The sequence below is a fragment of the Callithrix jacchus genome, chromosome 6 (genome assembly GCF_049354715.1).
Source record: "Callithrix jacchus isolate 240 chromosome 6, calJac240_pri, whole genome shotgun sequence".
Taxonomy (NCBI): domain Eukaryota; kingdom Metazoa; phylum Chordata; class Mammalia; order Primates; family Cebidae; genus Callithrix; species Callithrix jacchus.
This window is the reverse complement of record NC_133507.1, coordinates 104,664,812-104,690,787: the sequence shown is the minus strand read 5'-3', so window position 1 is coordinate 104,690,787 and position 25,976 is coordinate 104,664,812. Positions and strand designations below refer to the sequence as shown.

The window sequence follows — 25,976 nt, the reverse complement described above, 5'->3', positions numbered from 1 at the left end:
GCCTTTTAAAAGACTACATACAATAACTGACCCGTTTTGCTCTTACGTATTATACCTTCTACTCATTTGATTTCCTCTACTATTTTTCTTTTCTTCTTTACTGCGTATTAAGCTTGTATAAGAAGTACTAGTAATTGAAATGTCAACTATCCTTTAAAACATCACCTCTTAAAATACTTTATAGTATTCATGACTCACAAGAGAGTAGTTAGGAGCCAAAATAGTACAAGCAAAATGACTTACACTAGCCAATGTAAAAATCTGTTATTCAAATAGGCATTTTACAAAACTGCAGAGTACAAGGTCAAGAAGCTTTTCAGGTCAAACAGTTGTGACTTTTCAAACAGAACCGTTTTCCATGGTTCAATGGAGCAAAACTGTTCATACAAACAGAACTGGGAGGGCAAGAGTGAAAGGGCATACAGCATGCCAGTCTGAGCTCAGGTTTTCTCAAGAACTGTGTGATAGCTGGTGCTCAATAACCTTCGGGAGAGTTGGGTCCCCCTCTACATTTCATTTCTAAAAGCCTAGTCTAAAAAAAAATCATTCCTTAAATATAACCATTTCGCTGTTTTCCAGGGCCGAAAGCATCAATAATGAAGAGACATTAACATTTAGCCATTACAGTTAAATTAACCATAACTATAAAAGCAACACTATATATATTCATTTTTTTTGGAAATGTGTTTCAGAACAGAAAGAAGGACCGCCTACTTTGCAAATAAAAGCCTTAATTTTTCAACTACATATCATTGCTAAATACTTTGTTTACATTTCTGCTACCTTTAGCAGGTACTCACTTTTATGCTCTAATATCCCATATCCCAGATTCCTTTTCAGGAAAGCAAGACATAATCCATTAAATAAACAAAATAGTTTCAAATGTACAAAAAATCTCTAATATTACTCCATTTTTCTTTTACTTTTCTTTTTCTTTTTTTTGAGATGGAGCCTTGCTCTGTCATCCAGGCTAGAGTGCAGTAGCACAATTTTGGCTCACTGCAACCCCTAGGCTCAAGCAATTATCCTGCCTCGGTCTCTGAGTAGCTGGGATTACAGGCATGGACCACCATGCCCAGCTAATTTTTCTATTTTTGTAGAGACAGGGTTTCGCCATGTTGGCCTGGCTGGTCTCGAACTCCCGATCTCAGCTGACCCACCCATCTCGGCCTCCCAAAGTGCTAGGATTACAGGCGTGAGCCACCATGCCTGACCATTACTCCATTTTTCTTAAAAGCATAGCTTACAAATAACTCCAAGAAAAATAAAAGTATACAGCGCAGAAAAGGCAAAAAATGTTGGCTTTTTTTAACCTAATAAAAATTTCATGGAGAGAATTCTATACTTCCTCCCTGTTCTATTTATTATTATTATCAACAGCCTACTGATAGCTAAAGAAATTTGAGGGGAGTCCTTGTTCAAAAAGCAGAGTGCTATTACAGTCAGTCATTAATCATGGCCTGGCTTTAACAACTTTCTAAGTGAAAAAAAAAAAAAAAAAAAAAAGACATTTCAAGGTAAGGCTGATGATACTCTCAATATCCAAAAACAACCAACTCCTTTGAAAAAGCTCCAGTGAGAAACCCATCATATAAGAGTACAGATAAATTCAAAAATAAACTACATCTGTGGGTATGGTCTGAATCTTATCTCTAACAGGCATTCTAGGAGACTCTAATACATAACAAATGCTAATCATTACATGACACTATAGACTCATTGTAATATAGACTATTAAAATTAATAGAACCGGCTGGGCATGGTGGCTCACACATGTAATCCCAGCACTTAGGGAGGCCAAGGTAAGGGGATCACTTGAGGTCAGAAGTTTGAAACCAGCCTGGCCAACATGGTAAAACCCTGTCCCTATTAAAAATCCAAAAAATTAGGTGGGCATGGTGATGTGTGCCTGTAATCTCAGTTACATGGGAGGCTGAGGCAGGAGAAGCACTTGAACCTGGGAGGTAGAGGTTACAGTGAACCAAGATCGCACCACTGCCCTCCAGCCTACACAATACAGCAAAACTCTGTCTCAAATAAATAAATAAATAAAATAAAATAAATGGAACCATCAGAAGCAAGACTTTCAGAATGGTAATTTGAAAATAAAAAAGGATACTCTCCCCAATGAAACAAACACTTAACTGGTTTAAAGAAACTTTTTTTTTTTTTTTTGAGACAGGGTCTCACTTTGTATCTGGGCTTCAGTGTAGTGGCACGACCTCAGCTCACTGCAGCCTCAACCACCCTGGATCAAGCAATCTCCCTTCCTCAGTCTCTATGTAGCTAGGGACTACAGATGCACACCACCAAATGTGGCTAATTTTTTCTGCATTTTTTGTAGAGAAAGGGTTGTGCCATTTTGCCAAGGCTGGCCTCAAACTCCTGGGTTCATGTGATCTGCCCACCTCAGCCTCCCTAAATGCTAGGATTACAGGCATTATTAAGTCACCACGCCAGGCCAAAAAAAAAAATTTTTTTTTTTTGAGACAGGTATCTCACTCTGTTGCCCAGGTTGGAGTGCAGTGGTGTGTGATCATGGCTCATTGCAACCTCGACTTCCTGGATTCAAGTGTTTCTCCTACCTCGGTCTCCCAAGTACCTGGGACCACAGGCAGGTGCCATCACACCCGGTTGGTTAAATTTCGTATTTTTTGTAGAGATGGGGTTTTGCCACGTTGCCCAGGCTGGTCTGGAACTCCTAGGTTTAAGCAATCCTCCCATCTTGGCCTCCCAAAGTGCTGGGATCAGAGGCATGAACCACTGTGCCTGGCTTTAAAAAAAATTTTTTTTGATTGTTAAAAGGCACACACCAAGTGGAGAAATATTTATTTTTAAAAATCTACTAAATCTCATTAAGGCCTAAGTTTGTGACATCTGAAACACAATTTCCAATCTCAGTATGGTAGTAGCTCTACTCCTGGTTGGTGCAGCCACGAAGATGTGGCTAACACTCTTCTTGTTCTCTATACTTTAAATTAACTATTTTAAATATGTTCAAGAGCTAAGGAAACCAATCACATCTAAAGAAATAAAGTATGACGACTATGTCTCATGAAATTGAGAGTATCACTACATAGAAATTATAAAAAAGAACCAAAGAAAAATTCTGAAATTGAAAAGTACGGTAGCAGAAATAAAAGTTTAAAGTACGGTAGCAGAAATAAAAGTTTAACAAAGGGGATGCTCCATAGCAGATTTAAGTAGGCAAAAGAATCAGTACGCTTAAAGACAGGTCAAGTGAGATTACAGTCTTAAAAAAAAATTATAAAGAGAAGCGAACAGACTCAAAGACCTGTAGGACACCATCAAGTGTAAAAACTAACATGTTAATAAGAATTCCAGAAGAGAAAGAGAGCATAAAGAATATCTGAAGACATAATGGGTGAAAACTTCCAGACTCGATGGAAGGGTTATATCATGGTAAAGTAACTATATGAAAACTGGACTGGCAATACCTACATCAAATAAAATAAACTTTAAAACAAAAGTTACTAGAGATTAAAAAGGAACATTTTGTCACAATAGAAAGAACAGTCCATCAGGATAATATAACAATTATCGACACATACATACCTATCCCAAATCCACAATATACATGAAACAAAAACAGAAAGAACTGAAGGGGAAGGAAGAAACAGACAATAGTTGTAGACTACAATAGTCCACTCTCTATAATGGATTAAAACTAGGCAAAAGATGAACAATGAAATAGAAGAACTGAACACAATAAACAAACAGACATCTATAAAACACTCCACTCAGAAACAGCAAAAAACATCCTCTTCTTAAGTACACATAAACCATTTTCCAGGGTGACTCATATGGCAGGGTGTGTAAAACAAGTCTCAATAAATTTAAAGGGATTAAAAGCATACAAATTATGTCCTCTACCCATCATGGAATAAAATTAGAAAAAATAAAATTTTGATATTCACAAATACATGGAAATTTAGCAACACACTCCTAAGTAACCAAACAAGTCAAAGAGGAAATCACAAGCTACAAAATACTTTGAGATAACCAAAAAACAAAAACACAACATAGCAAAACTTGTTGAATCAAAGCAGTGCTTGAAAGAAAATTTAATAGCTTTAAATGTTAAAAAATAAAGATTTTAATTAACCTAATCTTCCACCTTAAGATACTAGAAAACTAACAAACTAAACCTAAAGCAAGCAGAAGGAAAAAATGACACAGAGCAAAAATTAACGGAACAGAAAAATCAATAAAACCAAAAGCTGTTCTATTCGAAAAGGTCAACAAAATTGGCAAACTTTTGCTAGACTAGTCAAGGAAAAAAAAAAAACTCAAAATACTAAAAATCAGAAAGGAATGAGGGGACATCACAATGGACCTTTTAGAAATACAAGGCAAAAAGGAATACAAACTGTGTGCCAATAAACTAGACCCCATAGATAAAGGAGAGAAGCTCTAGAAAGACATAAACTCCCAAACTGAATCAAGATAAAAAAATTCAATCTGGGAGGGCTCATCCCTGTAATCCGGGCAGGATGGGAGGGTGGGTAGGAGGATTCCTTGAGCCCAGAGTTTGAGACCAGCCTGGGCAATGCAGTGAGGCCCATCTCTACAAAAAATTCAAAAATTAGCCAGGCATGACAGCAAATGCCTGTAGTCCCAGCTACATGGGAGGCCTCACTTGAGCCTAGGAAGGTGAGGCTGCAGTGAGCCAAGCCATGCTCAGGCTGTACTGCAGCTGGAGTGAAAGAGCTAGGCCCAATCTCAATTAAAAAAAGAGAAGAAAAGAAAATCTGAATAGATCTCTCAGAAGACACTGAATCAAGAATTTTTTAAGCTTCACATAAAGAGAAAAATGGCTTTAATGGTAAATTCTACCATACATTTAAATAATTAGTACCAATTGTTTACAAATTCTTCCCAAGAAATAGAGAAGGGAACATATACAAACTTACTTTGTTAAGCCACTATTACCCACCCTGACATAAAAAACCAGACAATGGAAGACTCTGGCAAACCACTTTATTTCTCTATACCTTAGTTACCACATCTGTAAAAACGAGAAGGTTGGCCTAGATTTCTGGCCTGTATGCAATGAAAGAGAGAGAAAACTGCTATTAAAATTAACCTATATCTAAATCGTATCCTAGTTGAATAAATCCTGATTGATGAGAACTCTTTTGGACAGGGCCTTGAAGGCAGAAGAAGGCATGATGCTCTACAGCACATTTCCATAACTGTTTGCATGCTTTTGGGTGATCCATTATGAGAAAACTACAGACCAATATCTCTGATGAATATAGACACACAAATACAAAAACATACTAGGCAAATGAAATCCAGCAACATATAACATAAAGGACTATACACCACAACCAAGTATGATTTATCCCACAAATAAAATTGCTTATTTGCAAATCAACCTTTGTTCTGTGAGCTCCTTATGCATAACAATCAAAATTTATCTTTAGATCCTCAGCCACTTGACAATAACAAATATATGTTATTCTCTTTATGAATGGCACATCTGCCCCGACCCCATTCTTTACTTCCTTCAACTGCTTTAATTTTTCATTACATCAATTTTATCTGGCATTATGTATTTATTTATTCACTGATATATCCCCAGTGCCTAGGGACAACCAGACACTTTGATAAGTATTAGATACTTGTTTAACTAATGATAGAAACTACATAAATTCCAAACATTTGATAGCAATTCCTAAGTTGCAAGACATTACTCACCTAAGTTCTTCAGGTTTTGTAGTACATGCTAACAGAAGAAAAAAGATAACATTTCATTAGTTTCATCTTACATGATAAACTGCTGCACTATTCAAAGCAAAACTTTAATTGCTTCATAAGCCGTGTTTCATAATCATAAATTTATTTCTTTGAGAAAGGGTCTTTCATGTTTTTGTAGAGACGGGTGGGTCTCACTACAGTCGCCCAGGCTGATCTCAAACTCCTGAGACTTGAGCTTGTGGGCTGCTCAAGCAATCCTCTCACCTTGGCCTCCCAAAGTACTGGGATTAAAGGTGTGAGCCACCACACTTGGCCCCAACCATAAATCTAAAAACCTTCAATTTACCAAAGTGTTTTGGGGTTCACACCATTAAAGTCAACAATGGCAATTATTTTCATTTTCAAATAAAGCAATAAAATGCATATATATCCTCTCCTTTTAAACAGCACCTTCTGTAAGCCTCCAGAGTGAGCTGACTGATTATGAATTACCATCAGTCGAAAAAAAGAGGAAACTTAGGGTTTAAAATCATCACAAATTAAAACGGTTTCATTTAAAGATGTATATTTAATTCATAGCCACCCCAAAAATTATGACTTTTTTTTTTAAGTCAATACTGCCCAACAACAAATCATTGCAGTTGTTATTGGAAAACTGGTGATGACTCTGACAATGGAAATACTTAAATTTGCATCTTAATATAAATTCAGTTTAAAACTAAACACAAGGTTTAATTTATTTCTCAAGGTAAACAATGCTTTTTCTTATATAATTCATCTTAATCAGCAAGTAACACTTAGGAATTAGGAAATGGCTATGTATAACATTGAGGATTACATTTAAAAATAATATTTAACAGAATCCTTAATATTATAATACAGTATGAAATAATTGTTACTAAAAAAAATTCATCACAAGACAATGTTTTGGCCAGGCATGACTGTAATCCTTTGGATTATTTTGGGTGGCCAAGGCAGGCAGATTACTTGAGGTCAGGAGTTCAAGACCAGCCTGGCCAACATGGCAAAACCCCGTCTTACTAAAAATACAAAAATGAGCCACAAGTGGTGGCATAAACCTGTAATCCCAGCTACTCAGGTAGCTGAGGCACAAGAATTGCTTCAATCTGGGAGGCGAAGTTTGCAGTGAGCTGAGATCACGCCACTGCACTCCAACCTGGGGAGATAGAGTGAGACTGTCTCAAAAAAAAAAAAAGATAATGTTTTTAAAAAATTCCTAAGGGGGCTAAGGGATGTTTTAGAATGAGATCTACAAATCAAAAAGGGAGAGAATATGTTGCTGTACAGAAACACAGTTTTGTATACCAAAACTGAACACAACCTTAGACTATCATTTTTGAATTGGGATTAACATAAAGTTTAATCTCTGCTATTAATACAGGTAATTTTTCTCTGTGTAATCCATGAAATTGATTCTGCCAGAAAAGTACTTTAGTTGACTGGAACAGACCTAAGAAGATGATTCAGCTAACTTCCTCTTATGTAAACAACACCAGCACATAATTAATTGTCAAGGAAAAATAATCCTTTGAAACAGGGTTGCACTTCACCTTTCATTTGTAGAGTTCGTCTAGAATATCGTTTGCTAGGCCTTCTTTCAAAGGATGCTGATCTTCTTGCTTTATTGGTTTTTGTGGTCTGATATTCTGTTTTCCCACTAAATGAGGCATAACAACAAGAGCAAGATAAATCTGAGGTTTACAGTAATAAAAACAGACAGAAATAAGACAGTCTACATTCAGGTTCTCCTTAAAAGAATCATCCTAAACTTCATCCTACAGGAAGAACTACTAATAAACAGTCTTGATTTCTCTCTTTATCATATCATATCATTCTTTCACTCTAGGCTTTCATGAAATATGCAACAGATTATGTTTTTTTATTTTCTCATAAGCATGCATATCACCTAAGTACACATTAAATAAGTTTGAAATATCTATCACCTAAGTACACATTAAATAAGTTTGAAATATCTATCACCTAAGTACACATTAAATAAGTTTGAAATATCTGTCCTTTTATGGCAACTCCCTCTCTTTCCCATCTACACTCCTCAGTACAAAGTATGTAATCAAAAGAACATTTCCAGTTACCTTTTCTAATTGTGATGTATACTTTTCAGTATAATTTTCCAGAAATGTTTTTTAAGACTATTGTCTTATTCTCCTTAATTTCCATTTAAATTCAGTTCAGAAAATGCCTCCTCACTTTTAATATAAGTACAATAGAATACTACTTCTATTAATTCCACACAGTCAACTTGCCACATTATTGGTACTATCTGTTCCTTCTTTAAATGATATTAACTGATTTCCATGGCATGCAGAAAACTCACAACCAGTAATCCATGGTCCAGTAAACCAAAATATTTCTAACTCATGACAACAAACAAGGAGTCATGAGAATAATGAACTTCAGGTTTATACAGAACCACAGATGTCATCCAGACTAATATCCCATTCAGTGCAAGAAACCCTTTTCTATATGGTATCCAGTGGTTGGGTGGAGAGTCCATAAAACTCTTGTTAAATAGATAAATTAGGAGTGGGTTAATATATAAAGTTAACATCAAGAAGGATATAAAAGCCATTATACAATTACTGTTTTTCCGTCTATTCAAGAAATTATAACCAATAACAATACCACTTTTTAAATTTTATTTTGGTCAATGGAAGGCTCTGGCAAACCACTTTATTTCTCTATTCCTTAGTTAACATATCTGTAAAAAAATGAGAAGGTTGGTCTAAATTTTGGGGACTGTATGCAATGAAAGAAAGAGAAAACAGCTATTAAAATTAACCTATATCTAAATCGTGATCCCAGTCGAATAAATCCTGATCGATGAGAACTCTTTTGGACAGGGCCTCGAAGGCGGAAGAAGGCATGATGCTCTACAGCACATTTCCATAAATGTTTGCATGCTTTTGGGTGATCCAGTCTAAAGACAAATGTATGTTCCTGTTCTTTGCCCTGAAAAAGAAAATTATATAAAAAGAGATAATTCCTAGGTCAAACAGTCATGTCTCCTATTTCTGAGATACAAACACATCTACGAATGTCTAGTGTGCTCCCTGAAATTCAGACACTCTTTACAGTATCGACATAATAAGGGCAGAGTTGAAATCAAGTTGTTCATTTTCTCAGCCAATACAAAACTATTCCTAAGAATTATTCCCCTCGACTTACATGATCTCATTTGTCAGAGAGACATAAAATGAGATTTCATCTCAAATAATTATACATTATTTGAGAAAAATGTATAATTATAATTTGAAGGATCATATCAGAGCTGGCAATACGTATCAATAGCCCAAAAAATGCTCACATTTGTGTCCTAGTAACCACACTCCCAGGAGTCTAATTATAATAGTTAACATTCATGTGGGAATTTTTCTAAGGATTTCACATAAATTATCCCAATGAGTAGATATGATCATTAGCCCCATTTCATATATAAGGAAACTGAGGCTCAAAGAAATTAAGCCCAAAGTCACAAAGCTATTAAGAAAGGAAACCAGAAATGAACTTAACCATTAGTCTTGCTCTAGAATCTACACACACCTCTAACAACTAAGTTATACTGTCTCTCTGGGGAAAATTATTTTCTTAACATCAAAAGTTATATACGAAGACATATATTCTTCAGTCTCATTCCTCAGTAAAACTTGGGCCAAACCGTAAATGTCCAAAAAAGGAGAAATGGCCAAGTAAATAGTGGCATATGTAAAAACTTATACAGAGAGATTGAATAAATGATGAATGAATGAATGTGCTAGTTTATTCATATTACACAATAGCATATATATATGTTAGACCTACGGTACATGCTTAGATAAAACAGGAGAGCTACAAATATATATTATTATGAAAGTTTTTGAAACAATTCTAATAAGTGTTAATACTTGGAAAGAGTTGCAAAATATACAGGAGAATACCACCACCCAAAAATGGTGACCAGGTACCAGAAGAAAGAGGGTAGGTAATCAGGGGGGTCAAACTTTAGTTGATACTATTTATTTGCATATTCTATTTCTAAAAGAGATCTGAAGCAAAATGTAAAAAAATGTTAACTCTAGATCATAAACAAGATGGTTATCTATTTTATAATTTTTGGTACCTTTCAGGTTATTTAAAGACACTATTAAGACAGTAAAGGGCTGGGCACGGTGGCTCACGCCTATAATCCCAGCACTTTGGGAGGCCGAGGCGGATGGATCACGAGGTCAAGAGATCGAGACCATCCTGGTCAATAAGGTGAAACCCCGTCTCTACTAAAAATACAAAAATTAGCTGGGCATGATGGTGCGCGCCTGTAGTCCCAGCTACTCGGGAGGCTGAGGCAGGAGAATTGCTTGAACCCAGGAGGCGGAGGTTGTGGTGAGCCAAGATCGTGCCATTGCACTCCAGTCTGGGTAACAACAGCGGAAAAAAAAAAAAAAAAAGACAGTAAAGATGGATATGCTAATTATCCTGATTAGATCATTATACATTGTATACATGTATCAAAATACCACTCTATGCAATAAATATGTACAATTATTACATGTCAACTAAAAATAAAAGTGGTGGAAAAAGGACAAGCCAAGGAGTAGACGATACTTGCAATACCAATATCTGACAAAGAACTAATATTCAGAATATATAAAGGATTTTTTCAATGAATAAAAGATACATGAACTAATAGAAAAATGAGCAAAAGATGTGAGTAGACATTTCAAAAAGATATTCAAACCAAATATCCAATAAATACATAAATAAGTGTTAAAGCAGAGTCGTCATCAGGGGAATAAAAACTAAAACCACCATTCTACTCCACGAGAATGGCTAAAATGAAAAAGAATTACAAACATTAGTTATTGCCTGAACCCAGGAGGTGGAGGTTGCGGTGAGCTGAGATCGTGCCATTGCACTCCAGCCTGGGTAACAAGAGTGAAACTCTGTCTGGTGGGGGAAGACACCAATAACCAATGGAATGCTCATACCTCCTCATACGCTGCTGGTGGGAATATAAACTTGTATTAAGTACTTTGGAAAGAGGTTTGGCGGTACCTACAAAAGCTAAATACACACACACCTTTGTGTTCAGAACAGCACTCTTGTTTTTTAACTTTTATTTTAGATTTGGGATACAAGAGGTTTGTTAGATAAGTAAACATGTGTCGTGGTGGTTTGTTGTACATGTTATTTCATCACCCAAGTACTAAGCCCAGTTAAATTTCAGTTAGTTATCTTTTCTGTTCTTCTCCCTCTTTCCACTCTCCCCACTCAAGTAGACCCCAGTGTCTGTTGTTGCCTTCTTTGTGTGCCTAAGTTCTTATCATACAGCTCCCACTTGTAAGTGGGATCATGTGGTATTTGATTTTCTGTTCCTGCATTTCTTTGCTAAGGATAATAACCTCCAACTCCATCCATGTTGCAGCCAAAGAGATTCTTTTTATGGCTGCACAGTATTCCATGGCGTGTGTGCACGCACACATTCTCTTTATCCAACCTGTCACCGATGGATATTTAGGTTGATCCCATGTCTTTGCTACTGTGAATAGACAGCACTCTTTTTATAAGAGATAGGGTCTTCCTCTGTTGTTCAGGCTGGAGTGTAGTGGTGCAATCACCGTTCACTGCAGCGTTCGACTACTGGGCTCAAGCAATCCGGTTGATTCAGCCTCCCAAGTAGTGGGATTACAAGGCATGCACCACCATGCCTGGCTAAGTTTTATTTTTAGTAGAGATGCGGGGGGACTCTATGTTGCCCAGGCTGGTCTCAAACTCCTGCCCTCAAGAGATCCTGCCTTGGCCTCCCAAAATGCTGGCCAAAAAATGTACTACTTAATAGCTGAAAACTAAAAACAACCCAAATGTCCATCAACAGTAGAAGGGACAGATAATTACGGTCTATTCATTAAATGAAACAGTAAGAATGAGCCAAAGACAACCACTTGCCACAATATTAATGAGGCTTGCAAATTTACACACCACAGATCTGCCTGAATGCTTTTTCTGCCTTAAGAATAACTTTTCATTTGAATGTTGAATCATAGTGCCCTTTTTATTTTTTTATTTTTTGGTAGAGATGGGGTCACTACATTGTGCAGGCTGGTATCAAACACCTGGGCTCTCAAGCAACGCTCCTGTCCCAGCCTCCAAAAATGCTGGGATTATACACATGAGCCACTGCACTCAGCAGTGAAAACAGTTGAACGCATTTTAAACAGCAATTAAACTTAACACCTACAGTATTAAAAATAAATCTAATGCAATGTAATTTGCTATGACGAGTTCCTCATGTGCAGGCAACGAAACTAAATGTCACAACTGTGGCCGGGTCAATGATTTTAAGGCAACGCATATCGTAAGATGTATCCCAATATTTTTTCAGAGATGTTAAAAAAAATGTGGCTTAAAACTGCTGAAATAAGTAACACTGGTGACTTGTACAGAAGAAAAACAGGTAGCTGGAACAGAAGAAACGTTTTTTTCCCCCTTCATAGCTTGTCATATGTTTTTAATTATTAAATGTATTAAGTAAATGTAAACTAGGTTATTAAAACCTATGTAGAAATATTAGCTAATTCAATTCAGCTGCTTGGGGGCCTATAAAAAATGTAATACATTGCTGCTATTCTTATACACTAAACTGTGATAGGTATTTTTTCAAGTCTGAAATAAGGAGAACAGGTCAAATTCCACATCATCAAAAACACTAATTTTGACATTGATGTTTAATATCAATGATCTTCCCAAAGGCAGAGATCAAAAAAGCTTATTTATCTTTCTCTTTCTGGTCTGCAGTGAGTGAAGCAATACATGATTTTTGACCCAAAAAAGGGCCCTAAGATCACCATACCTTCACCAAAAAACAGAAAGAGGATTCTATAAAATCTTAAAGTCTTTTTTTTTTTTTTTTTTTTTTTCAGACTGAGTCTTGCTCTGTTGTCCAGGCTGAAGTACAGTGGCATGATCTCGGCTCACTGCAACTTCTACCTTTCCACCTCCCGGGTTCAAGCAATTCTCGTGCCTCAGCCTCCTAAGCAGCTGGGACTACAGGCACACACCACCACACCTGGCTGACTTTTGTATATTTAGGAGACAAGGCTTCACTATGTTGACCAGGCTGGTCTCAAACTCCTGAACTCAGGTGATCTGTCCACCTTGGCCTCCCAAAGTGCTGGGATTACAGGCGTGAGCCACTGCCCCCAACCTAACTTCAGTAAAGTTTTAGAATACAAAATCAATGTAAAAAAAAAAATCAGTAGCATTTCCATGGATTAATAACATCCAAGCTGAGAGTAAATTAAAAATGCAATCCCATTCACAATAGCCACAAAAGTAATAAAATACTAGGAATACAGCTAACCAGAGAGGTTAAAGATCTCTACAATGAGAATTAGAAAACATTGCTGAAAGAAACCAGAGATAACACAAATAATACAAAAATATTCCATGCACATGGACAGGAAGAATCAATATTGTTAAAATGGCCATAATGCCCAAAGCAACTTACAGATTCAATGGTATTCCTATCAATGTCATTTTTCACAGAATTAAAAAAAAACTATTCTAAAATTCCTATGAAACAAAAGAACCCAAATAGCCAAAGCAATCCAAAGCAAAAAGAAAGCCAGAGGCATTACCCTATTTAGCTTCAAACTATATTGGGCTGCAGTAAGCAAAACAGGGTGTCAAAAACAGACACACAGACAAATGAAATGAGTTAGAGACCCCAGAAATAAAGCCACACATCTACAACCATATGATGTTGAACAAAGTTGATAATAACATGCAATGGGGAAAAGACTTCCTATTCAATAAATAGTGCTGGGATAACTGGCTAGTCATATGCAGAAGAGGAAAACTGAACCCCTTCCTTATACCATAAGCAAAAATCAACTCAAGATGAATTAAAGACTTAAACATAAGACCTAAAACCATATTTTTAAAAAACCCTAGAAAATAACCTAGGAAATAACAATCTGGACATAGGCCTTGTCAAAGATTTCATGATGAAGTCTCTAAAAGCAATTGCAACAAAAACAAAAATACACAAGTGGGAGCTAATTAAATTGAAGAGCTCCTGCATGATGGGGTGGAGGGAGAAAAAAACCTATCAACAGAGTAAACAGACAACCAGAGAATGAAAAAAAATTTTGCAAACTATGCATCTGACAAAGGTCTAACATCCAAAATCTATAAGCAACTTAAACAAATCAACAAGTAAAAGTCAAAACAGTCCCACTAAAAAATGGGCAAAGGACAGTTAAAAAATGACATACACATGGCCAATAAGCATATGAAAAATGCCCAACATCACTAATCATTGGAGAAATGCAAATCAAAATGATAATTAGATACTATCTCACAGAAGTCAGAATGGCTGGTATTAAAAAGTCAAAAAGTAACAGGCGAGGTTGGGGAGAAACAGGAATACTTATACACTGCTGAGGGGAATGTAAATTAGTTCTGCCACTGTGTAAAGCAGTTTGGAGATTTCTCAAATAACTTACAACAGAACTACCATTTAACCAAACAATCCCATTACTGGGTATATATATCCAGAGGATTTTAAATATTTCTACCAAAAAGACACATGTACCTCTAAGTTCATCACAGCACTGAAAAAGACACATGTACCTTTAAGTTCATCACAGCACTGTTCATGACAGCAAAGATGTGGAACCAACCTAGACAATCATCAACAGTGGACTGGAAAAAAAGGGAGGGCATATATATATATATATATGTGTGTGCGTGTGTGTGTGTGTGTATATACACATATCTATACACTCACACACATATATATACACACACACATATATATATGACGGAATACTACACAGTCATAAAAAATGAAATCATATCCTTTGCAGATAGATGGCCATTATCTTAAATGAATTAAGGCAGGAACAGAAAACCAAATACCACATGTTCTCACTTATAAATGGGAGCTAAATATTGAGTACATATGGACACAAAGATGGGAACAGACACCAGAACCTGCTTGAGGAAAGAGGGTGGGAAGTTAAAAAGTCACCTATTTTTGGTACTATGCTCACAACCTGGGTGATACAATTATTTGTAAACAAAACCCCAGCAACATGCAATTTACTCATGTAACAAACCTGCACATGCACCCTCAAACCTAAAATAAAAGTTCAGAAAAGAAAGGAAAATTATAACAAAATAAAATACAACCCAACAAATCAGTACTGGGAGCTATTTATCTCCCATTCCGTGTCCTATATAAGAATTACACACTTGTCAGAGTTCAACAGCAAGTTTCCAAGATGCTGCCCAAAGGAAAAAGTGGTTCTGGAAAAGCAGGGAAGGGGGGAGCAGCCTCTGGGAGTGACAGTGCTGACAAGAAGGCTGAAGGTCCCAAAGCTGGTGGCAATGCAGTCAAGGTCACACACATTCCATGTGAAAAACATGGCAAAATCATGGAAGCCATGGAAAAGTTAAAGTCTGGGATGAGATTCAATGAAGTGATCGCACAATGTAGTGAAGATAAAGCCAGGCAAGGGGGTGACTTGGGTTGGACAACCAGAGGATCCATGGTAGGACCATTTCAAGAAGCAGCATTTGCCTTGCCTATAAGTGGGATGGATAAGCCTATGTTTACAGATCCACCAGTTAAGACAAAATTTGGATATCATATTACTATGGTTGAAGGAAGAAAATAAAATCATATGAAAGACTAAAAATAAAATAAATACATAAAGAATTATACACTTATTAAAACATAAACAAGGGGGAAAACCCAAAATCATCTGAAATCACCCTGTAACAATACCTCCAGCAGTTAAAAACCTATGTAAACTTTTCCCTATACAAAAGTATAAACATATTTTTAAACACTCAGAGATAAAAATACTACTGTACCAAACATTCACTTACTATAACATGAAGTTTTTCTTATAATCGATAATTACTTTTCTTGGCTACATATCATTTTAGTGAATGACTGTGTCAATATTATAAGTGATATTAAGAGTATACATGGCTACATATTTTTGCAGACTTGTCTATTATGTGCTCCTAGTTTACCATTTACTGCACTGTTAACAACAGCTTATCTACTTACTGGACACTTTTTACTACACTAAAATTTCCTTAAGAATATGAAATATTTCTCATTCAACCTGATAAAATAAAAAGCCTACCACTATACCTAGAACATAAGCACTCAGTATCACTATTTCTTATGTGAACAACTTCAGAGTCAAAATAGAACATCAAGATCTACTGACTGTAAGTAGTGCTTCCCATTAAGCAGCACCAAAGTGACACAAACAAGCTTCTGATAAACTCTATTGTTTCTTTATTTTACCAATATTGATAAAAACCTAAAGTTTCATGCATAAACTCAAAGACCACTTACCAACAGAGGTGTTCTTATTAGAGAAAAGTGATCGGTTTAACATCCATATTCAAAAACTTGGGGGAAAAAAGGATATTGAGTGTATAGGAGTCTTTAACTTAAATAATTTCTACAGTCTTATTCTTTTTCTCAGTTATTATGATATTCAGTTAGGTCCACATATACCCAAAACAACAGCAGCAAATAACTGGAGGGCTCCTATCACAATGCAGGGTAATACGCACCTGATCTTAGCTTTTAATTTATTAGTATTTATGTTGGAATTTACACTCACATTTTTCTATAGCACTTTTATGGGACCAATAGAAAAGAACATGAACAGAAAATGTCCCACAGATATACAAAAACAAGCATGACCAAATGTTAACATCTCTATCTATTAATAGAAGATGAAATTTAAAACAACAAAATTCCATGAAAAGGTTAAACCAAACGCTGGCAAAGTTTCAGGAAAACTCTTGAGTTTTCCTTTTACCTTCTCCTATATTGCTTGTTGCATTTCACACGGGTACAACCAAAATAAATTATTATTACTACTAATAATAAAAAAGTGAATTATAAATTATAAATAGAATGGAAATATGTTTAAAAGATGCCTGCATATGACAAAAGCTGGAAGAGAAACAGAAGAGCCAAGTGCAGTTGCTCATGCCTGTAATCCCAGCACTTTGGGAGGCCAAGACGGGAGGATCACTTGAGGTCAGGAGTTTAAGACCAGCAGGGCCAACATGGCGAAATCCCATTTATACTAAAAATACAAAAATCAGCCAGGCATGGTGGTGCATGCCTGTAATCCCAGCTACTTGGGAGACTGAGGCAAGAGAATCACTTGAACTCAGTAGGTGGAGGTTGCAGTGATTCAAGATCACACCACTGCACTCAGCCTGGAGAACAGAGCTAGACTCCACCTCAAAAAAGCAAAACAAAAACACAGAAGACATTTTAAAACAGAAAAGTATAGCAGTGAAATTACCTAGGAGAGGAAAATGAAAAAGAATGGATTTAAAAAAAATCTTATCATTATAAAATTTTTTAAACATACAGAAAAACTAAATGCCCATATACATACTATCTAGATTAAACTACTAATATTTTGCTCAAATTGCTTTTATCTATATCTGTATGCATATGTTAAAATGTATTAATATGCATAAAGCAAAATTCTTCTTGCCTTTTCTAAAGTATCGTATAAATGAAATCATTCAACACATAATCTTTTAAATCTGGCTTCTTTCATTAAGAACAATGCATGTAAGTTGCATCCATGCATGTGCCAATTAAGAACCATACTGTGGCTGGGTGCTGTGGCTCACATCTGTAATCCCAGCACTTTGGGAGGCCAAGGCGGGAGGATCACAAGGTCAGGAGACCGAGACCATCCTGGGCAACATGGCGAAACCCCATCTCTACTAAAAATACAAAAAATCAGCTGGGCATGGTGGCACATGCCTGTGGTCCAAGCTACTAGGGAGGCTGAGGCAGGGGAATTGCTTGAACCTGGGAGGTGGAGGTTGCAGTGAGTCGAGATCATGCCACTGCACTCCAGCCTGGAAACAGAGCAAGACTGTCTCAAAAAAAAAGAACCACACTGTAACTGATACAAAGTAATCTTTAATTCAAAAGGTTTTATTATTAATATTATTAGGTAGATCTTTTTGATTAATATTTTTGATCAGTTAATAAAGAGATCAAGTTGGTCTGTCCTGCCTTTAATCTCAACACTTTCAGAAGCCAAAGTGGGAGGGAGGATTACTTGAGGCCAGAAGTTTGAGACCAACCTTGGCAACATAGTGAGATCCTCTGTCTCTACAAATAAATGAAAAAATTAGCTAGGCATGGTGGCATGCATCTGTAGTCCCAGTTACTCAGGAGGCTGAGGCGGGAGGATCACTTGAGCCTAGAAGGTCAAGGTTGCAGTGAGCTATGTTTGTGCCACTGCACTCCAGCCTGGGTGACAGAGAGAGACCCTGTCTTAAAAAAGAAAATGTCTTGCTGGCACCTCGGTGCGGCAGCACTTGGTGCAGAGTAAACAGGACTGGTTCCCCTTCTGACCAAGGTTTAGAGCTCTGGGAAGGCAGAGTCACCTATTACGGACTCAACAAGGAAGCCAGACTGGAGATTCCCGGGCAGAAAAGCACTATCAGTCTTAACGCTGCTGTTTTGGCCGGCACAGTAGGTTGCTCATATTTCAGCCCTGGGAATTAACAACTTGGACGTCCACTCAGAGACCCAATTTGAAAGTTGGTAATTACAAAGACAACAGGTGAATAAATTTACAATGATGGGAAGAAACCAGCGTAAAAAGGCTGAGAATACTCAAAATCAGAACGCCTCTCCCTCTACAGAGGATCACAGTTCCTCATTAACAAGGGAACAAGGCTTGATGGAGAACGAGCGCATCCCATTAACAGAATCAGGCTTCAGAAGATGGATAAGAAACTTCTGTGAGTTAAAAGAACATGTTGCAGCCCAATGTAAAGAAACTAAGAACTTTGAAAAAAGGTTTGACGAAATCCTAATGAGAATAGACAACTTAGAGAGGAATATAAGTGAATTAATGGAACTGAAAAATACAATACAGGAACTCCGAGAAGTATGCACAGGTTTAAACACTCAAATTGTTCAAGCAGAAGAAAGGATATCAGAGGTCGAAGTCTAACTTAATGAAATAAAACGAGAAGACAAGATTAGAGAAAAAAGGATAAAAAGGAATGAGCAAAGTCTCCAAGAAATGTGGGACTATGTGAAAAGACCAAATTTACGTTTGATAGGTGTACCTGAATGCGACGGAGAGAATGAATCCAAGCTGGAAAATACCCTTCAGGATATTATTCAGGAAAATTTTCCTAAACTAGCAAAGCAGGTCAACATTCAACCCCAGGTAATACAGAGAACACCACAAAGATATTCCTCAAGAAGAGCAACCCCAAGGCACATAATCGTTAGATTCACCAGGGTTGAAACAAAGGAGAAAATACTAAGGGCAGCCAGAGAGAAAGGTCAGGTTACCCACAAAGGCAAGCCTATCAGACTTACAGCAGATCTCTCAGCAGAAACTCTACAAGCCAGAAGAGAGTGGGGGCCAATATTCAACATCCTCAAAGAACAGAACCTTCAGCCCAGAATTTCATATCCAGCCAAACTAAGCTTCACAACTGAAGGAAAAATAAAATCTTTTATGAACAAGCAAGTACTCAGAGATTTTATTACCACCAGGCCTGCTTTATAAGAGCTTCTGAAAGAAGTATTACACATAGAAAGAAACAACCAGTATTAGCCTTTCTAAAAATATACCAAAAAGCAAAGAGCACCAACATAAAGAAGAATTTACATCAACGAATGGATAAACAGCCAGTTAACATCAAATGACAGTAATCCTAAAATTAAATCAACAAAATCCCCCAATCAAAAGATACAGCCAAAACCCAACGGTATGCTACATCCAGACCCACTTCACATGCAAGGATACACAAAAACTCAAAACACAGGGATGGAGAAAGATTTACCAACCAAATGGAAAGCAAAAATAAATAAATAAAAAGCAGGGGTTGCAATTCTCGTATCTGATAAAATAGATTTTAAAGCAACAAAGATATAGTGGTAAAAGGATCAAAGCAACAAGAGCTAACGATCCGAACACCCAGAAACATAGAGACTTAGACTCAATGAGACAGAAAACTAATAAGGATATCAAGGACTCAAACTCAGATCCGGAACAAGTAAACTTAATAAATATTTATAGAGCTCTCCACTTTAAATACACAAAATATACATTCTTGTCAATACCACATCACACCTACTCATAGGTTTAAATGAAATATTGATTGGCCATTATTAACACCCATTTTTTTTTTTAGAATAAAGCAACATTTCCGTTCTCTCTCCCTCTTCTTCTTCCTCTTTCTTCCTCTCCTTCACTTTTTTTCTTTCCTTCTCTCAAAAAAAGAAAAAAAGAAACCAACTTGTAGACCTCTAGATCCAGGTCGGCAATGTCTCTCTCATTGCCTGATTTCCTTCCTTCCCTTCTCTCCCTCCCTCCCTCCCTTCTTCCTTTCCTTCCTTCCTGCCTTCCTCCCTTCCTAAAAAAAAAAAAAAAAAAAAGTCACTTAAATGTAAGTTTTTATACACCTCAGATATATTATCAATGAAGAAACAAAAAGAGACTTTTACATTATTTTTCATCCTAAGGGTGGAAAACCGTATTTTTAGGATGGTATGACCCAAGTAAGGAAATTATTTAAAGCATTAATTATACTGTTTCTATTCTGTGGCTCTTTAAAACAATGAGGTATATTCCCTCTTTTAGAGAAAGAAGTTACCACATAATACCGTCACTATTAAACAAGTAATATAATTGTATTCCTACCTGATCATCATCTTCTACAACCACCAGGGTTAGTTTATTCTTCTTAAAATCCAATCTGGTTATCTTCGGCCTATAATATAATATGAGAATAAAACCCAAATTACAAATAAATGTTCTCTAAATATGAAAAAAAAAAAGTTTTTATTTGAAACACATTTAACCATCTAACTCCCGAATTAAAAACTGACAGAAGGGTAAACATAATTTGTAATGCCCCTCAAAAAGTCTCATCAACAAGACAGGATAACAGAAAAACACAGTACATATTTCAAAAGCAATATCTCTGACAAAATTGAGGCTGCACATATCAGATGTTAAAAATATTAAGGAAAAAGAAAACAAAGAAATCTATGTATTTGATACATCTCAATTATGGTGTAAGAGATTCTTTAGGCCTAGGTAAAACTGTTTCAGTGTTAAAGCAGAACAGCAGCACAGGAACTAGACATAGGAATGACCATAAGCTTTAAAAACGGCATAAAGGGCCGGGCGCGGTGGCTCAAGCCTATAATCCCAGCACTTTGGGAGGCCAAGGTGGGTGGATCAAGAGATCGAGACCATCCAAGTCAACATGGTGAAACCCCGTCTCTACTAAATATTTAAGAAAAATTAGCTGGGCCTGGTGGCGTGTGCCTGTAATCCCAGCTACTCAGGAGGCTGAGGCAGGAGAATTGCCTGAACCCAGGAGGTGGAGGTTGCGGTGAGCCAAGATTGCGCCATTGCACTCCGTCTCAAAACAAAAAAACAAAAAACCAAAAAAAAACGGCATAAAGAAAAACACTGATGATGGTCTTCAAATCTATTCTTTTTGTTTGTTTGAGAAAGGGTCTTACTCTGTTGCACAGGGTGGAGTGCAGTAGTGTGTTCATAGCTCACTGCAGCCGTGAACTCCCAGGCTCATTAATCCTCCTGCCTCAGCCTTACATACCACCACACCAGGCTAATTTTTCTATTTTTTTGTAGACACGGCATCTTGCTATGCAGCCCAGGCTGGTCTCAAATTCCTGGTAGTGGCTCAAGTGATCCACTACCCAAAATACTGGAATTATAGGCATGAGCCACTGTAACCAGCCTCAACTCTGTTTTCAACAGGAATTTTGGTTTGAGGAAATAGACTTTAATTTTTTTAACCTACTTTATGGCCCACTTTCCAACTATATCTCTCTACTTGTAAATTCCAAGCCACCTATACCACATTTGAACTCTGTATTTCTATAAATTGTGAATGTCAAGACAATGTAACGCTCACTCCCACTCACTAATCTTTAAATATAACTTATATAAAATACACGTAAAAGAGAACTTGTTTACAAGAGCTTTACTAAAACAAGAATGAATAAATAAATAACAGCAGGAGAAGGAAAGGAAACAGAATCTCACTCTGTCACCCAGGTTGGAGTGCAGTGGCATGATCTTTGCTCACTACAACCTCCACTTCCTGGGTTCAAGCAATTCTCCTGCCTCAGCCTCCAGAATAGCTGGGATTACAGGTGCATGCCACCACGCCACACCTGGCTAATCTTTGCATGTTTTAGTAGAGACAGGGTTTCACCATGTTGGCCAGGCTAGTCTCAAACTCGTGACCTCAAGTGAGCCCTGGCCTGGGCCTCTCAAAGTGCAAGGATTACAGATGTGAGCCACCAGGACTGCCCTAAGTATTCTTCTAAGTGTTTTACAAGTATTAATTAACTCTCAAGACAATCTTATGAAAAGGTACAAAAGGTGCTTTCTCTCTACCTAAAGCATTCTTAGGCCTGGAAGCAAATTCCATCTGCCCTCAGGATAAGCTGAAAGTATGAGAGGATTTAACTCTCAAGAAATGGGAAGATAATTGCTCCAGCTTCCTCACCCATCAAGGGACAACTGTAAAGGTGTTCAACTGAAGTCTCTCAAAGAGTCCCTAAGAGGAACACCCAGATGCAAAAATGAAATACTACCTCCAATTTTTTTAGGGAAATAATTTTCAACCTAAAATTCTATTCTCAGCCTAATTATCAAGAAAAAATAAAAGACAAAAAATCATTTTAAGGCATCTAAGGATTCAAACAAATTACTTTTCTTAGGCAGTTACTTCCTTTACTTAAGACAGTTGGAGGGGGTGGGGGTGGGGGGGGTGGCAAAGAAAAAGGAAGCCATGGGAGGACCACACAGGACCCTAGCTGAGAACACTGGAAAGGGAAGTCTCAAGATAAAAGCTGGAGAGCAACTTGAACAGCAAACAGCTCCAATGCGAACAGAAGAATAATTTAATGCAACCCTTGATAACTTAAAAAAAGCTTGAGGTGAAGACAAAGGCAGGTCATTTAAAGGGGTGTGTGAGATGGGGGAGCCAAGAACTCTAGAACAAAAGCAAAAAGCTAAATAGAAAGGAAATATAATACCAGTTGTGAGTTCCAGGACTTCGAAGCTGATCAAGAAAAAGTATGGTGTAACAGGCTTTATTGAGCAGTGTTTGGAAAGGGTTGCATGATAGGGGTGGTCCTTCACAGCAGGTGACCCTCCAGAGACAGCAGCTGCAAAACTACCACCCAGATGGAGAAGAGGGCAAGGAAACTCTCAGGAGAGAGGAGAATCTGAGAGGGGGGGCTTAAGTGCCTAGGATGGCATTCAGCAGTTAAGCGCCAGGGATCTGGGTCAGAGAGCTCAGAAAGGCAGCAATGATTTTGGGGTCCTTTAATCTACAGAGCTTGCCTGATCTGTGTTTAGTAGATGTTAGGGGGCAGTTTCATGGGATATACAAAGCAGTAATAGCTAAAAATATACTTAGTGGGTTATGTTTAAAGTAACTGGATATGTCAGAATTTAAGTTTGATGCCAGAGGGCTTTGCGCTAACAGTCCCTGTCTAGCATACACAAGTATACACATAAGCTCTGTACTAGTTCTGATACAGACATATTATAAACACTACCCTGATTCTCAGCTTCTAGAATACTAGACAAAACCTGATGGACTCAATTATGGCCAAGAAATCCAAGTAAAATCTATCCTTGATGTAAAAGTAAAATGTAAATGTAACTTAAAAGTATAAACTTTCTAAAAGCTGGAACAGTATAAGGAGTACGGCTAAAAGAAGGGATAAAAATATTAGTATCTTCTTCTTACACCATAGGGAGTAAAGGGATTGTGGAATAATAAATATTAAAAACAATGACATGGCTACATGAAGGCCATGTGAACATGTGATACATATAAAAATATAAAATATTTGTATTAAGATGTATTTTGTGGTATACTTTGAAACTAATGGGAAATACAGTTAGAAGAGTTTTAATAATTGCCTCTGAAGAGTGGGAATAATGACACGTAAAAGTATGACAAGAGACAGTAGCTTCTCACTGAGAAGTTTTTCACAACTATTTAATTTCCAAACTCTAGTTTACATATTAACTTTATATGAATGTTTTTACTCATTGAAAACCAAAACAACAGTGAGTAACTTTGACAATAACTCTTGCTTACCAAAAAAATAAGCCAATTTTGGTATCTCCTTCAAAAACAAGGACTCCTGTTGGTGTTAGTCCCAAACTATAGTCATTCCCATCTCTAGCCTAATGTCAGGGGAGAAAAATGTATTAGCTTTACTTGTATAAAACAGGTTTCACATTTTCACACAACTTTTAAATTCATTTTTGTATTGAATTATATTAATTACATACAGGATAATATTAATAAATGAGATGTTTTCAACACTTAGAGTATCCAAAATAACATTCTTAGAAAAATTTATGCATATATTTTAATTTCTAGTATTGAAACATTAGAGTTGTGTATCTTCAGTGAAAGTGGGTAGCTACACTCCCACTACAAAGAAAGCTGTTTCCACATTCTTCCCATATTCTACGTACGAGTTAGATCATGTATTTTCGAAAAGACTGCTGATACGGTTTAGCTCTGTGTCTATACCCAAATCTTGTGTCAAACTGTAATCGCCAGTGTTGGAGAGGGGCCTGGTGGGAGGTGACTGAATCATGGAGGTAGATTTCCCCCTTGCTGTTCTCATGACAGTGAATGAGTTCTCACAAGATGTGGTTGTTTGAAAGTGTGCAGCACCTCCCCTTTTGCTCTCTCTCCTGTCAGCCATGTAAATATATGGCTGTTTGCCCTTCACTCTCCCCTATAAGTTTTCTGAGGCCTACAGAGAGGCAGAAGACTATACAGCCTGCAGAACCATGAGCCAATTAAACCTCTTTATAAATTACCCAGTCTCAGGTATGTCTTTATAGCAGTACAAGTACGAACTAATATAACTGCCTTTCTGGAAAAATGTTACTAAACTACAAATAAATCACTACAAAGCTGTTGCACAGTTTATCAAAATCTTTAAGCTATAACTCTTCAACTTTGCATTCTGAATTATTTTAACAGACCCTACTCAGTGTAAGACGTAATAGGAAGTTAAAAGAAAAATGGTTCAAAAGGTTAAAATAATTTTTATAGGGGGGAAAAAAACAGCTTAAAAGAACCAAATACCTTGTTAGGGATTTGAATGCTTCTCTTCTTTCTTGTGATGAACCTTTCGGTGAGATTCTAGTCATTCAGTATTCAACCACACATCCAAAGTACCCAGTGCTAGCTTATGCAAACTCCATGCCCTCCCTCATACTGAAATATTCCACAGTCACTGTGAATCTCCAAAGAATAAATTTTTAAAAAAGCATCGTAACACATGCTTACCTTGACCACATGCATATCAACTCCATACATTTCTAGCCATTTGGCTTTATTCAGATAATTGGTTTCAGCCTGTGCTGGTGTTTGACCTCTGAAATTTAAAACAATGATTTTTAAAATAACAATAAACATAAAATAAATTCTATACCAAGGACACAAATAGAAGATAATGAATATGAAATAACTGTTATGATTTTTAAAGAAAGTATAGTCAAATGCTAGATACCTGTATTCCTTCCATTTTTCAAAAATAGCCAGTTCCATCTCTTCAGTCTGAACAGGCACGAACCTGAACTCAGAGACAAGTTCAGGACTATGCTCAGCCAGATCATAGTCACCAAGTTCAGCTATAAACAGAAGTTTCAAAAAGTTATGTGTATTTCCTGCTAAATTCTTCAAAAACCACTTCATTAATGAAAACTGCTAAGATTAGAAAGATTCTTTCCTAGAAATTTCTTACAGAAATTCATAATACTCAGACAATTCTCCAAAAGTGAATCCAGCATATCAGTCATACACATATATCTCATGTTTATTGTTGGTAGTATATTTTTAATTACATATCTTTCTCTTAATGTATTCACATCTCAGTGTTTAGCCTTTGAAAACTGCTTTCTAGACTTTCGTAAAGAGATACGTCTGACCTTATAGTGAATAAACGAAAAAATTTAGCAATCATTAAAAGACATTTAATTGGCAACTATGAAGAATTTTACTCAGGCTGGGTATGGTGATTCATGCTTATAGTCACAGCACTTTTGGGGGTTGAAGTGGTAAGATCATTTGAGACCAGCCTAGGCAACATAGCAAGACCTCAT

The 25,976-nt window shown here is 36.8% G+C and overlaps 1 protein-coding gene and 1 pseudogene across 13 annotated transcripts in view; one reads left to right on the top strand and one right to left on the bottom strand.

Annotated features, from left to right (window-relative positions):
* The window catches only part of EPB41L5 (erythrocyte membrane protein band 4.1 like 5), a 149,514-nt gene that overhangs the window by 71,193 nt on the left and 52,345 nt on the right, over positions 1-25,976 (bottom strand). For all 13 annotated transcript variants that reach the window (XM_078327974.1, XM_078327976.1, XM_035305094.3 and 10 more), the window contains 7 exons: positions 25,385-25,505; positions 25,162-25,249; positions 23,947-24,035; positions 20,487-20,556; positions 8,546-8,715; positions 7,296-7,402; positions 5,725-5,752 (listed from right to left, as the gene is read on the bottom strand). In XM_078327974.1, coding sequence (XP_078184100.1) covers positions 5,725-5,752; positions 7,296-7,402; positions 8,546-8,715; positions 20,487-20,556; positions 23,947-24,035; positions 25,162-25,249; positions 25,385-25,505 — 673 coding nt within the window. The remainder of the gene's footprint in view (positions 1-5,724; positions 5,753-7,295; positions 7,403-8,545; positions 8,716-20,486; positions 20,557-23,946; positions 24,036-25,161; positions 25,250-25,384; positions 25,506-25,976) is intronic.
* On the top strand, positions 15,006-15,422 carry LOC118154621 (peptidyl-prolyl cis-trans isomerase NIMA-interacting 4 pseudogene; annotated as a pseudogene).